Here is a 12,553-nt window from a genome sequence, read left to right as displayed (position 1 = left end):
TTTTGCAAGTATGTTAGGGTTGAGGGCTCAAAAATTATTTATACATGATGACATTTTTCTTTTTCTTTTATCTAGCTATCTATCTATTTTTTTTATTTAGAGACAGAGTTTCTCTGTGCAGTTCTGGCTGTCCTGGAATAATACACTCTGGAAAATATATATATATATATAATTAATAAAATAAGGTTTTTCAGAATAAAGATGAACTCATTTAAGGTTAATGTTATGTGATATTTTTCATAGCTCACTGTTCAATTCTCCACTGAATGTTGCTGAAACAGAATGATAACTTGGTCCCCTTCTGCCCTAGTGAAAAGGCTCAGACACAGGCCTGATATGGGAAGGGCAGGTCTAGGGTCTCAAGACCCATGTGGTCTTTAAATCCCCTCCTATTTGGTTTCTATCATCCCTAAAGCAGCCCCCCCTAAAAAGTAAAGAAACTATTTTCTACAAAGTATTTAAGAGAAAATAACAAGGAGGAAAGAAAGAAGTCTGTGGCCAAGTGGTTACAGTGAAATTCTGAAATATAGGCTTATTTATAAAAGTTGTTTTAAAATCTGAGTATTGGTATGAAAACATATATCATTGTTGATAAATGCCTCTCTCTCATGAGTATGGAGTATGCAATATTTTTGCTCACAAAAATTGAATATATCAGATTGCTTCAGATGACTATGTAATTTAAAATTTTTGGGTATTGAACAAAGTATCATCCAAATGTATCATGCAGTCAAAAAAAAAAAACACCTCTCAATTCTAACACTTAGAGTAAGTAATAAAATAGAATTGCAGGATCATTTTTATTTTTGTTTGTTTTTAAGAGAGGCTTGCCATGTTGCTCTAGCCAGTGCGGAATTCACTTTGTAGCCCATACTGACATAAAATAAAGCTCTAAGATTCCCCCAGATTCCCCTGCTTCAGTCTCCTATTAGCTGCTGTGAGATGCACACTCAACATAAGTGGTGTATGCTGCCACAACCCAATCATGGAGTTCTTGTGACTACAGACCCTTACCTGCTCTTTGACCAAGCCTAGCAAAAAAATTTTGCAAGTATTTTAGAGTTGAGGGCTCAAGAATTACTTATACATGGTGACATTTTTCTTTTTCTTTTATCTGTCTATCTATCTATCTATCTACCTATTTTTTAATTTAGAGACAGAGTTTCTCTGTGCAGTTTTGGCTGTCCTGGAATACACTCTGTAGCCACTCTGGCCCTGAATGCTTGCTTCTGCCTCCTGAGTGCTGGGATTAAAGCCACCATGCCCAACTCATGATGACATTTTTCCAAACACAGTTTTTGTCGTTTTCCTCTCGACCTTCTTCCTCTTTCCCCTCCTCCCTCCCTCGTGTCCTTCCTGTAATAACTGAAGCACAGTTGGGCATCACTTGGGTTTCAAGTCCTGCCATCACTCCTGCCTTCCTATCCCCTTTTATGAAATCATAGAAATAGTTTACAGGCAGCTATCTTTTTGGGGTATCGTTTTGGGAATTCAAACAAGGTATAACAGTAACGAGCATAGGTAAGATTGGGGAGAATCTCTACATAGGAGAGCTCCTTAAATATTCTGATCACCAACTATGAAGTATGAAGAGTCCTTTGTCCCAGCTGGTGATCCCATGCAATGTTCCTCTATACCACTGGGTTCTCAGTCCTGATGGCTCAGGAAAGTGGGGTCCCCAGTTTGGCCCCTGATGTTTTGACCTACAGGCATCTCTGTGGGCCTCACCAAACCATCCTTGGTTTCAAAGAGCTAAGATACAGTCTTGACTCAATATGCATCATCTGCCCAACTCTTTCTCGTTTAGTCCAGCCCAGCTGCTATCCCAAACCGTCACTTTCCTGGTCTTCAGTAAGCAGCTCACAGCAGAACATTCCTTGGGCTGGCAGCTGCTGGAGTCAAAGCTGAGAAGATTGAAATGTGGATGGTCGTAAATGAGCATCAGGTAACAAGAGGAGATGCTGTCCTATCTGGAAGGAGCATCCCTCCCTCGCCACAAAGCGATCACCAGAACCTTCAGAGAGCATCCTCAGACTTCACCCTAGGTTCACAGATGAGGTTGGACCATCTTTCTCTCAGCAGGAAGAAGCCACCCTCGAATTCAGACTCTTGTAAAATAGATTTCTTGGTGGGACAGTGACAGTAGCTTCCCATGGCCTTCTGGCAGGAAGATAGCTTTCCCAGATAACTCCAAGTTGTGTTCCTCTAACCTGGACTCCAGCATGCCCAGCTCGGCCTGGGGCCTCACCCTTTGCTTCACTTTGTTCATACTTGCTCTGTGAGAAGGGAAACTGTCCATGCACAGGACCTGGCTCCTGCTCTCCGCTGTGTGGGAAGAACGGGAACGGAAGTTCCTCCTTTCCCAGATAGAGATGGATGAATCAGGAAGGGGTGAGAATGGGAACGAGGGAGAGGGGTTGTGGGGGCAAGCACACAGTAGCAACCAGCTGAGGGGTGTGTGTGTGCCTGTTTGAGAAGGAACAGGAAGATGTGAGAGAAACACAGGGGTCTGTAGCTGACTGTGCAGGAATGAAAACTGGAGAGACGTGAGGAGTAATGGAGACCACGTAAGGAGACACTTCTTTAGACAAGGCCAACAAGACACAAGAGAACACAGGTCGAGGATCCCTTCCCCCACACGTCCCTGCTCTGTGGTTGCTCGACTCTCCCGCCTTAGTTTCTTTATGTACGAATACAAACAATATTGTCTCACAGATTTGGGTATGTGTGTGCATGTGGGGATGTGCATGTGCATTCATGAGAGTCAAGGCAAAGCCCAGCCTTGGGTGTTATCCTTAGGTGCCCTCCATCCTCTTCTGAGAGACAGTCTGAGACAGTCTCTAAGTGACCTGGAATGGTTGATCTCCAGGGTCCTGCCTCTCTGGAGTACCAGTATTACACATACACGCCACCACACCTGACTTCTTTTTTTATCTGAGTTCTGGAATCAAACTCAGGTCTCTCACATGTGCATGGCAAGCGCTTTCGCCACTGAGCTAGCTTCCCAGCCCTCACGTGTGAGCATCGACTGACACCATCCATTTTGATGACCTAGTGTATCACTGAGCATCCAGGAGGCAATCTGTCAATGTTAGGTATTATAACGGGCAGCTCAGCTCCAAGAGAGGGGGAAGGTTTAACAATGAAATTTTCATCTTCCAAGCCAGATATGAGGGTGTACAGTGCAGTCCTAACATCAGGAGACTGAATAGGGGAGTCCAGAGTTCCAAGCCAAAGCTGAGTTACAGGGAAAGACCCTGTTTCAAAATGAAATAACACACACACACACACACACACACACACACGCATGCACATGGGCACACACGGGCACACAAATCCCTTTCCTGTCCAGATTTCATCCTATGCCTTTAATAAATAGCTGGTTTGGGGGAGAGAAAAGCTATAAAATGGAGATGCAAATCCAACCTGCCTCGAAGACCGGCTCATTGCTGAATCTTCTTCTCCACTCAGGATGAAAAATGAAAGACCTTCATCCAGCAAGACTTCAGTCTGTGGGTTAAACGGCAGCAGGCCAGTAGTTAATGCCCTAATGGATACATACTGTCTGCAGGCAAGGGAAGGAACGCTTCTCCATAATGTGGCAGATGGCAGCTTAGCAGCAAATAGAAAACAACACAGCAGTCATTTTATCAGCTCATTTACACTTGGCTTTGATTCATAGCTTACCTTTCACCTTTCACTGTGCGTGTGTGTGTGTGTGTATGTGTGTGCGTGTGCGTGTGCGTGTGCGTGTGCGTGTGTGTGTGTGCCTGTGCATGTGCGTTTGCGTGTGTGTGTTGGTAACTCCAGTGAGAACCAAATTAGAAGAAAGCCAAAATCTCTCTCTCTGCTCTCTCACCCTGACCTGAGTAGCTAGAGGATTATTTCTCACTTTAATCAAAATGCTGGCTCTATCAGTGTTCTCCGTGTTCAAGCGTTCTTGTGGACTTGTGCTCACACACACCCACACACCTTGCCATCCTAGTCCCACAGTATTTGGTGGCATAACCTTCATTACAGACCCATTCATAAATAAGTCCTCTTTTATGTCTTCTATGCTGCAGACTCAACTTCTTTTAAACAACAACAACCAAAAAAACAAAACAAAACGAAACAAAAACCCACTTCTTTCTCATGCATCTATAACTGCCTTAAGAGAAATTTAGAAGGGACTCAATTCCATGAAAAAGCAAAAGTCCCACTAGGAATTAAACAATGTCAAAACATATAAAATGTGAAGATTTACCTTATATTTTGTTTCTATCTAGGGTCTAGCTGCCGTTTGCACATACAAACTGCCCACCGTCTGTGCTCATCCCCTACTTTCTGAATACACAAGCTTAGATTTAGTATGGAGTTCTTATTTTAGGTAGTTAATTCATTTCTGTATTTCTGTGTGTGTGTGTGTGTGTGCCTATGTGAGTTTGTGTGCACCACGTGTGTGAAGGGTGCCTGTGTTTTAATATCTGCAAAGCTAACGGTCTCACATACTATGGCAAAACAACCAGCTGCCAGAAGTATCTGCCTGTCTCTAATCATAGAGCCCACTGCTAACTGGACATGAAGCTATTTCTTTTATATTCTCTGACTGGAAATGATATGCACAATTTGCACATCTGCCTTGAAAAAAAAAAAGAAAGAAAGAAAGAAAGAAAGAAAGAAAGAAGGAAGGAAGGAAAGAGCAATCTGCAATTCATTTCTTCCTTTCTTCTTTGTCTTTGTCTAGCAAGGGAGAAGAGCGGAGCTTCGTGCCATGGACTCAGGTGACAAGCTTGTCAAAGGTGGTGAGAGACCCATCAGCCTGAGCAACTGAGCCAATAAACTGGAGAGGGGTAAAACCTCTCTCTTAAGGCAGACATTTTTGGCTTTAATTAATCCATTAGTTTCCTTATGGTTTTGTTACCACAACCTAGCCTGTACTCTAACACAGCTACTCCCCCAAATCTGAGTCATTTCAAATACGCAGCTACACACGAACTGTAGCACCAAGTCTGTAAGTTTGGGAACGTTGCTAACGCTGCTAGAATAACTCACTGGGAGGTTCTTAGGTGATTGCAGCTTCCTCGACTCCTATGTAAGCAAACTGAAACCCGGTTCAGTGTGGTGAGGGGCCTGTGCCAGGAACACAAAAAGTCGTTTTCAATCCCAAACTGCCAGCTAACCCCGACACCGGACTTAACAGTTCCTGCCCCACTTTGCTGAGTCAGCTATTTCCTCTGCATTACTTGTTCAGACACGGCACGACTGACTTCCCTTCGTGCTTCCCTAGTGGACCCCTCAGCACCTGCCGTCTGGAGATGCCCGATTCGTGAGTTCTATCTGCTCACAAGATCTCTGTAAACGTTCAATGTGCTTACGTTTATCTTATTAGCAGTTATCAGGATAAGTAATGCCAAGTGGAGAGAGATTGGACTGGGTGTGAGATTCTTTTATGGGAGGGTGAGATGGCCTAACACTGGATTGTGGTGTCGACCATGTAGTTCCACAGTTTAACCAAAAGCCACTGAGTTGTAAGCTAAAAGGGGGTTGAAATTTGTTGTGTAAACTATGCATCGGTAAAGATGTTTTCAAAGGGCTGGAGAGATGGCTCAGTGATTAAGAGCACCGACTGCTTTTTCAGAGGACCCAAGTTCAATTCCCAGCAACTACATGTTGGCTCACAATCATCTGTAATGGGATCTGATGCCCTCTTCTGGTGTGTCTGAAGACAGCTACAGTGCACTCACATAAAACAAGTAATTTAAAAAAAAAGATGTTTTAAAAAAGTATTTTAAAGAGAGTTACTCACCTTAGACCATTTTTGTATCTTCGTAGTCTTTGTATCAGTGAGCAACTCAGGTGAGGACTTTTCCCCTTGACTGATCTGAAACAAAATTTTACAGAAAATCAGCATTCATGAGCATGTATGTCTTCTCTCCAAAATGAATGAAAATAAAAGTTTCTCCAATGTTTTAATGGTGTGTACACACACACACACACACACACACACACACATTTATCTTTACCTGAGATGTCATATATAATATTACTATAACCAGATTGATTGACTTTTCTCGGGTTGGGTTTAATATCGTGGTAGGGGAGGGGTGGCATGGTAGTTAGTCTTATGCCAACTTGACCCAAGCTAGAGTCACTGGAGAGTAGGAAGCTTCAGTTGAAAAAATGCTTTCACAAGATCTGGCTGCAGACAAACCTCTAGGGAATTTTCTAAATTAATAACTGATGGGGGAGGGCCCAGCCCATTGTAGGTGGTAACATCCCCTGGGTGGGTGATTCTGGGTGCTATAAGAAAGAAGGCTGAGCAAGCCATGGAAGCAAGCCAGTGAGCTGCACTCCTCCATGGCCTCTGCATCAGCTCCTGCCTCCAGGTTCCTGCCCTGCTTGAGTTCCTGCCCTGACTTCTTTCACTGATGAACAGTGATAGAGAAGTGTAAGCCAAATAAAGCCCTTGCTTCCTAACTTGCTTTTTTGTCATGATATTTCATCTCAGCAACTGAAACTCTACTTACAATAGGGTATTAAGACATCAAAGAAAAAGGAAATAGAAGAAAAGAAGAAAAAATTCAAAGCGGGCTGGAAGGTGAAGCTTTTTAAAATGGAAGCATATTAAAGCAACCTCAGCTCTTAACATCAGAAAAAAGGCTTTGTGATCCACATTCCACTTAAAACACTCATTCTGAAAACAGGAGAAATCCATTAAGAGCATTACCTTAGCATTTTTCAGTTTTTCTCTTACTTTGCCTCTCAGTGTCTCTGTTATGTATTGATTTTCTTCTGCGTTTAAAGCAAGACGTCAGCATTACACAGAGTTCACATCATTTTACTATAATTAATCAGCAGTGTCAGTGAAAGCACTCTATTGTGTACCTTAGCTACAACTATGCCTAGCTACCACGATGAGCAGAGAGAAAAGACCACAGCCTCAGGAGCATTCAGAAGCCTGAAGCTCTTCCCCTTCTCATTGGGAACACTTCTATCTATGGTAAAGTGTGTCTCTCTATCCTTTGTCACCTTCCCTTGCTGCTGCATCAGGTATCAGCCAGAGTCTTTCTTGTAGCCAAGCAAAGCATAAAACAGCTCAGACAAACAACCTCTGATGCTGTTTTCTTGTTAGAAATTCCTTGAGAACATTTGTGTTCCATCTAGGATGCCTTGGGAGATGGACTAATATCAAAGCAACACTGTGTTGTTGTTGCTGCTGCTGTTAAAATGGGAGAATGGAGTCGGGAAGGCAGTGTGTACAGTCTAAGCTGTTTGTTACTTTTGCCTCTCACAGGATGGATGGAGAAAGACGGCAGTTGTACAGTTCTCAATACAGTTTTTAAGACGGAAGATGGGTTGGTTGTGTTCTCTTGAGTTGGCCTTTTCCTCCTGCTCCTGCTTAGTACTTGTAAGTTGCTCTGGTTGGAATGAGGAGTAAGACTAGAGCTAAGTCACAAGAGGTCTTCTGAAGCAAGTTCTGCATCTACACATACCTAAGGGTCTAAGCCAGTCTCAGGCACCAGTGAATCCTTCCTGTGTACAGTTAATGATAGAGAAAGTGGAACATCAGGAGTTCAATTTCTTGGAGAAAATGAACATCGTGAGTTTGATTTCTGTGTATTTTCCTTGGGCCCATCTTATACCCTATAGGAAACCTAGTTTATGTTTACGCTCTAGAATACTGAGTAATCACTGCATCCTTAAAAACTAAAACCCAAGGATATCAGAGCTGTGGCATGCTACAGAACCTTTTGACAGACGCCTGTCCATTATTTCTTCTGTGCTGCTGTTTGCCGCTTCTGACATCTGTGGGGGGAAAGCAGGGAAGGTTAGGTGACATCTGGCAGTTACAGAACGGCTTGTCTTATGTCAGTCAGTCTGAACATCGTCTCCTATAAAATATCCACTCATATTCTTTTGTCTGTCTACTCTAACTTGAATTACTTACTAACTTATATGAATTCTTTATACATGATGAATGTTAAAATGAAGTCATTGCCACCTGAAATCTCAAAAAAAATCTTTAAATGACAAAATCTGACTGAGACTTAGTTCTTTGTGTGAGTGTACTGTGTGCCTCCTGTATCTTCTAGAAAAGTCTGGTAAAATTAAACACGTATAAAAGTACTTTAAAAATCCAACACCCCACAGATGTCATTGCTTGAGGGATTTTTCTGCAGTACCTGACAATGCAGACATCTTCCTTCCTAAAAACTATCTACATGTTGCCTTCAATTCTTAACTGTCCCTTCCTCTATATCTTCAATAGCCACCCTGTTCCCCAGCACAAAAAGGCAAGTATACTCAAGGCTTTGGCAAGTGTGTACATGCATGACCTCCCAAATATGAGTGTCTAGCTCGGACTTCCCTCTCAAACATCAAAAGAACATTCCATTCTTATTATTTTCCATTATGTGACATTATTATTTTCCAGTATGTGAAGGTAAACATTTGCATTCTTTCAAAGATCAGCCTTACAAAGTAACTGTTCTCACTCTCCAGTGGTTTAGAGTCTGAGTTTGTTTTAAACTTTAAATTTAAGATAAGATATATAATAGCAAAGACTCTTGAAAAAAAATGTACCTGCTGACCAAAATAGCATGAAGCTGGAATGGAAAAAGTAAAAAGATACATATTAGCTTCATGATTACATTGAAAATGGAGATTCGGGGGCTGGTGAGATAGCTCAGTGGGTGAAGGTGCTTGTCACCAGTGCTGGCTACCTCTGAGTTCTATCTCCAGGACCCACATGGTAGAGCAAAAGATCTAACTCCTACAAGTTGCCCTCCAACCTCCATAGGTATGCTATGGCATGCATATGTATGTGTGAATACAAACATACATACAAACACATACATACATCATATATACATACAAACAAACATATATACATGTATTAAAATTTTTTTAAGAATGGACTTTTGTTGAAAATCAAAGCAGGATACCAACATGATCCTGATTTTTAGAAGATTAATATAAAAAGAATCTAGTCAACAGACTTTATTGAAGAATTTCAAAGTCTGCCACTGACTCTTGTATCACAGTTAAAACTCCCGAATAAGTCACTATGAGTGGATATGGCCTCATCTCACTAATCACAATCCTCCTCAAGACAACCGAAGACACCAGTGTAGTGACCCCTGAGGTGAGGGAAGATTACAGACCTTGGCAAGAGATTGGTGAGGAGATAAAATGTCCAACAATTTTATCAAACATTGCTTAACTGGCAGGGCATTCTGACCTAACTTGTTTGAATTAAGGAGGCTGGCAGTCCTCATCCCTCCCACAGAGCTAGCATTAACAAACAGCTGTGGGGAGGACAGAGCAATATACATCCCAACTCAAAGGAAGTGCTGTTGAGAACACAGCCCACTTCATTTCATTGCTTGTTGCTGTCTTCTGTTGTTCAGTTGTTCTTAGCTCATTAGCTCATCAAGCTTAAAGCCTTGGCCAATACAAAAGGATCAAAATAATTCCTTGTTTCCCATCATAGAAGAAACTTGCAATTGACAGCAGCTGAAACCCTGGAAATGCTAACACTGGGAGATGGAACTGTACTCTCTCAAAGAAACAGTGTGTCCTTGAAGAAAACGTTCCTAGAGTCCAGTTAAAATGAAATCACAGTTTATCCAACCCCTGGGATATGGCTAAGGAAGATCTACAGGTATAAAGGCCTGCAGGTTCACAGATATAAAAGTCTTTAAATCAGAGAATTCCCAAATAAATAACATGTTGATTTACTTCAAGGTCTTAGGAAAACAAGAACCAGCCAGATGTAAAGATTGTTAGCAGAGGCAGATCAGGACAATAGAAATTAATAAGATGAAGACTAAAAGAACAACACATAGAATCAATCACATAAGGAGCTGATTCTTTGGGGAAAAAAAAAAACAAGACTGCTAAGCCCTTTTAGTGTTTAATCTTGGTTTTTATCTTGAACGAGTCCGAGATGAACTAGGAAACAGACATACCCATTGGGTGGGTCATGGAGGGTGTTTCCCAGAAAGATTAACTGAAGGCAAGAGCCCTTCTCAAATGGGAGTGGCATGCATCTTCCAACAGTAGCCTGGACCTAAAATAAGGTGAGCCAAAGTCACAGCTTTTGCTTCTCTTCTTGAGGTGAGTGCCTCTGCCCTGCTGCTGTCACAGCTGCCACTACCCTTGACTGATGTCAGAACCAAGTTCCCTCAGTCTCCCAATGTGGACTCAGGACCCAGCTATAAACCCATGCCACGGGAGCTGTCCAGTTTTTGAAAGAGGTGTCAAAAATACATTGAACAAAAAAAGACAACATCTTCAACAAATGATGCTGTGAAAAACCGTGTGTTTATATACAGAATAAGCCACATCTTTTCCCTTGTTCAAAAATCAACTTCAAATAGATCAAAGACTTTAGTGTTACTATTAAACTGCTAGACAAACTGTTTGGCTTTTCTAGAAAACATGGACAAACATTTCAAGGTAAAAGCACAGGCAAAGGCTTTCTGAAAAGGGCTCCAACAGAAGAGAAAATGATAACAAGAATTGACTAATGGGATTTTGAGGCATCAAAAGGCTACAAAGCAAACAATTGGCCAAGGAAAGACAGTCTAGAGTCGGTAAAGAACTGCAAAGTTGCACACTGGTCCCCTAGTCAGCCAGCCAATAGAGGCTCAGTGCCCTCAACAGCTTTCAAAAAAAAAAAAAGAAATGTGACTTGCTGACCAATATCTGGGAAAGCACTTGAAACTTCCAGCCACCAGGGAAATGTAAGTTAAAAGTGGTGTGAGAGTCTATCTCATTCTGGTCAGAATGGCCATCATGAGAGAATGAACAAGAACAAAATCAGGCTTTGGGTATGTGGAGAACGAAGAACCCTTATGCACTGGTGGGGAGTGAAAACTGGGGCAGCCACTAGGGAGAGCAGTGTACAGACTCTTCGAGAAAACTGAAGATACAATGACAATATGATCCAGCTGTACTATTCCTGGAATAGACCCAACTCAAGTCAACATATCAAAGGCATTTGCAGCCAGGCACCGGTGGTGCATACCTCTAATCCCACACTCAGAAGGCAGGGGCAGGTGGATCTCTGCAGGCCAGTCTGGTTGGTCTACACATACTGAGTTCCAGAGCAGCCAGGGTGACGAAGAAAAACCCTGTCTCAAAAAAGACCAAACAAAAGCCAAAGGCATGTTGCACAGTGTGTATATTGCTGTGCTACCCATGTGAAGAAACGGCCCATGTGAAGCAGAGGAACTCATAAGATGAATTCCCATTGCCTGGGAGGAAGCAGGGGATGCTTCTGATGACCTCGGTAAGCCTGTTTCTCTTCAACGCTACCATATCTGAGTTGTTTACAAACTGCTTAAAAACTCAGAATGTTTAACAGAGAGCATAAAAGGAATGGAAAGCAGATGAACAGTTTTCAGGAAATCATACATCTTGGTAAAATGCAATTTGTATTTTTTAAAGCCCCCGAAAATTGCATTAATAACTTTACCTTTTTAAAAATCTCTTCTCTTTTCTTTGAGATTTTTTTCATGATGTCTCTTTTATTTTCACCTTCTAAATAAAGAAGAATGAGAAACCATGTTATTAAAACAAGACTGTTATGACAGGATTAAAAAGCATAGTAGGGGCTGGAGAGAAGGCTCAGCAGTCAAGAACACGGGCTGCTCTTCCAGAGAACCCAGGTTTGATTTCCCAGCGCACACATGGCAGCTCACAATCTTCTTTAACTCCAGTCCCCCGGAACGCCCCCTTCTGGCCTCTCTGGGCAGTACATGCACATGATCCATAAGACATACTTGTAGGCCAAACAGACACACACACATACACACACACACACACACACGAATAGAATTCAAAAAGATATAAAAAGCAAGATGAAAAATATTGTCATTTGGCTCTACCTAAGATGTCTCACTATACTGATATAAAAATACAAAAGGAATAATTATTGCCTTCAATAGTTAATACTAATATGTTCTCAGCTTTTAGTGATTAATAGAAATTTTGGTAATTGTCTGATATAGCAATTTCCTCTGAGATAAAACCTTCCATCTTAGACAGAAGCTCTTTAGAGCACAGGATGTTCTAAAGGAAAATAATAGCATGGAAGCTCATTAAGACTCTGGAAGTAAGCAACTGGAAAGCTCCAGGAAGTTCTGGAAACTGACCAGAAGCACTAGGCCCCTCCTTTCCAAGCTTGTATAAGTGTAAGGACTGCAGACAGGCACTCTCTAACTTGTTTAGCAAGTGGTACAGTATACTACAGAGATGCCACCCATTCTGGGGTGGGCTTTTGGTGATGCAGCGTGGAGGCAGACATATATGAGACACTCAGGGAAGAGGGCTGGACAGGATGTAAAAACACTGAATAGATTTGGAATACAAAAGAGTCCAAGTTAGCTAGATTTTTTTTCTTAATTACTAGATGGGACATTTCAATGATTGGCTTAAGGACACTTAAGAGTCTCACTGCTGATGTGCCGAAATAAAACATAACAGGAATAAGATGCCAAAAAGCCAGTTTCCAATTTGCTAGTACTTCTTGATCTTCAACACCTTCTAAAATTAACCCTAAGCC

At 41.9% G+C, this 12,553-nt stretch overlaps 1 protein-coding gene across 1 annotated transcript in view; it reads right to left on the bottom strand.

The window, feature by feature from the left end:
• Cc2d2b (coiled-coil and C2 domain containing 2B) overlaps positions 1-11,506 on the bottom strand; it is a 75,234-nt gene extending 63,728 nt beyond the window's left edge. The window contains exons 1-5 of the mRNA XM_028773204.1: positions 11,465-11,506; positions 7,730-7,788; positions 6,710-6,785; positions 5,784-5,863; positions 3,427-3,517 (exon numbers count right to left, since the gene is read on the bottom strand). Of these exons, the coding sequence (XP_028629037.1) occupies positions 3,427-3,517; positions 5,784-5,863; positions 6,710-6,785; positions 7,730-7,788; positions 11,465-11,506 (348 nt within the window). The remainder of the gene's footprint in view (positions 1-3,426; positions 3,518-5,783; positions 5,864-6,709; positions 6,786-7,729; positions 7,789-11,464) is intronic.
• Between the last annotated feature and the right edge of the window lie 1,047 nt (positions 11,507-12,553).

This window comes from Grammomys surdaster, unplaced genomic scaffold (genome assembly GCF_004785775.1).
Source record: "Grammomys surdaster isolate TR1022 unplaced genomic scaffold, NIH_TR_1.0 66, whole genome shotgun sequence".
Lineage (NCBI taxonomy): Eukaryota > Metazoa > Chordata > Mammalia > Rodentia > Muridae > Grammomys > Grammomys surdaster.
This window is presented reverse-complemented; position numbering and strand designations above follow the sequence as displayed.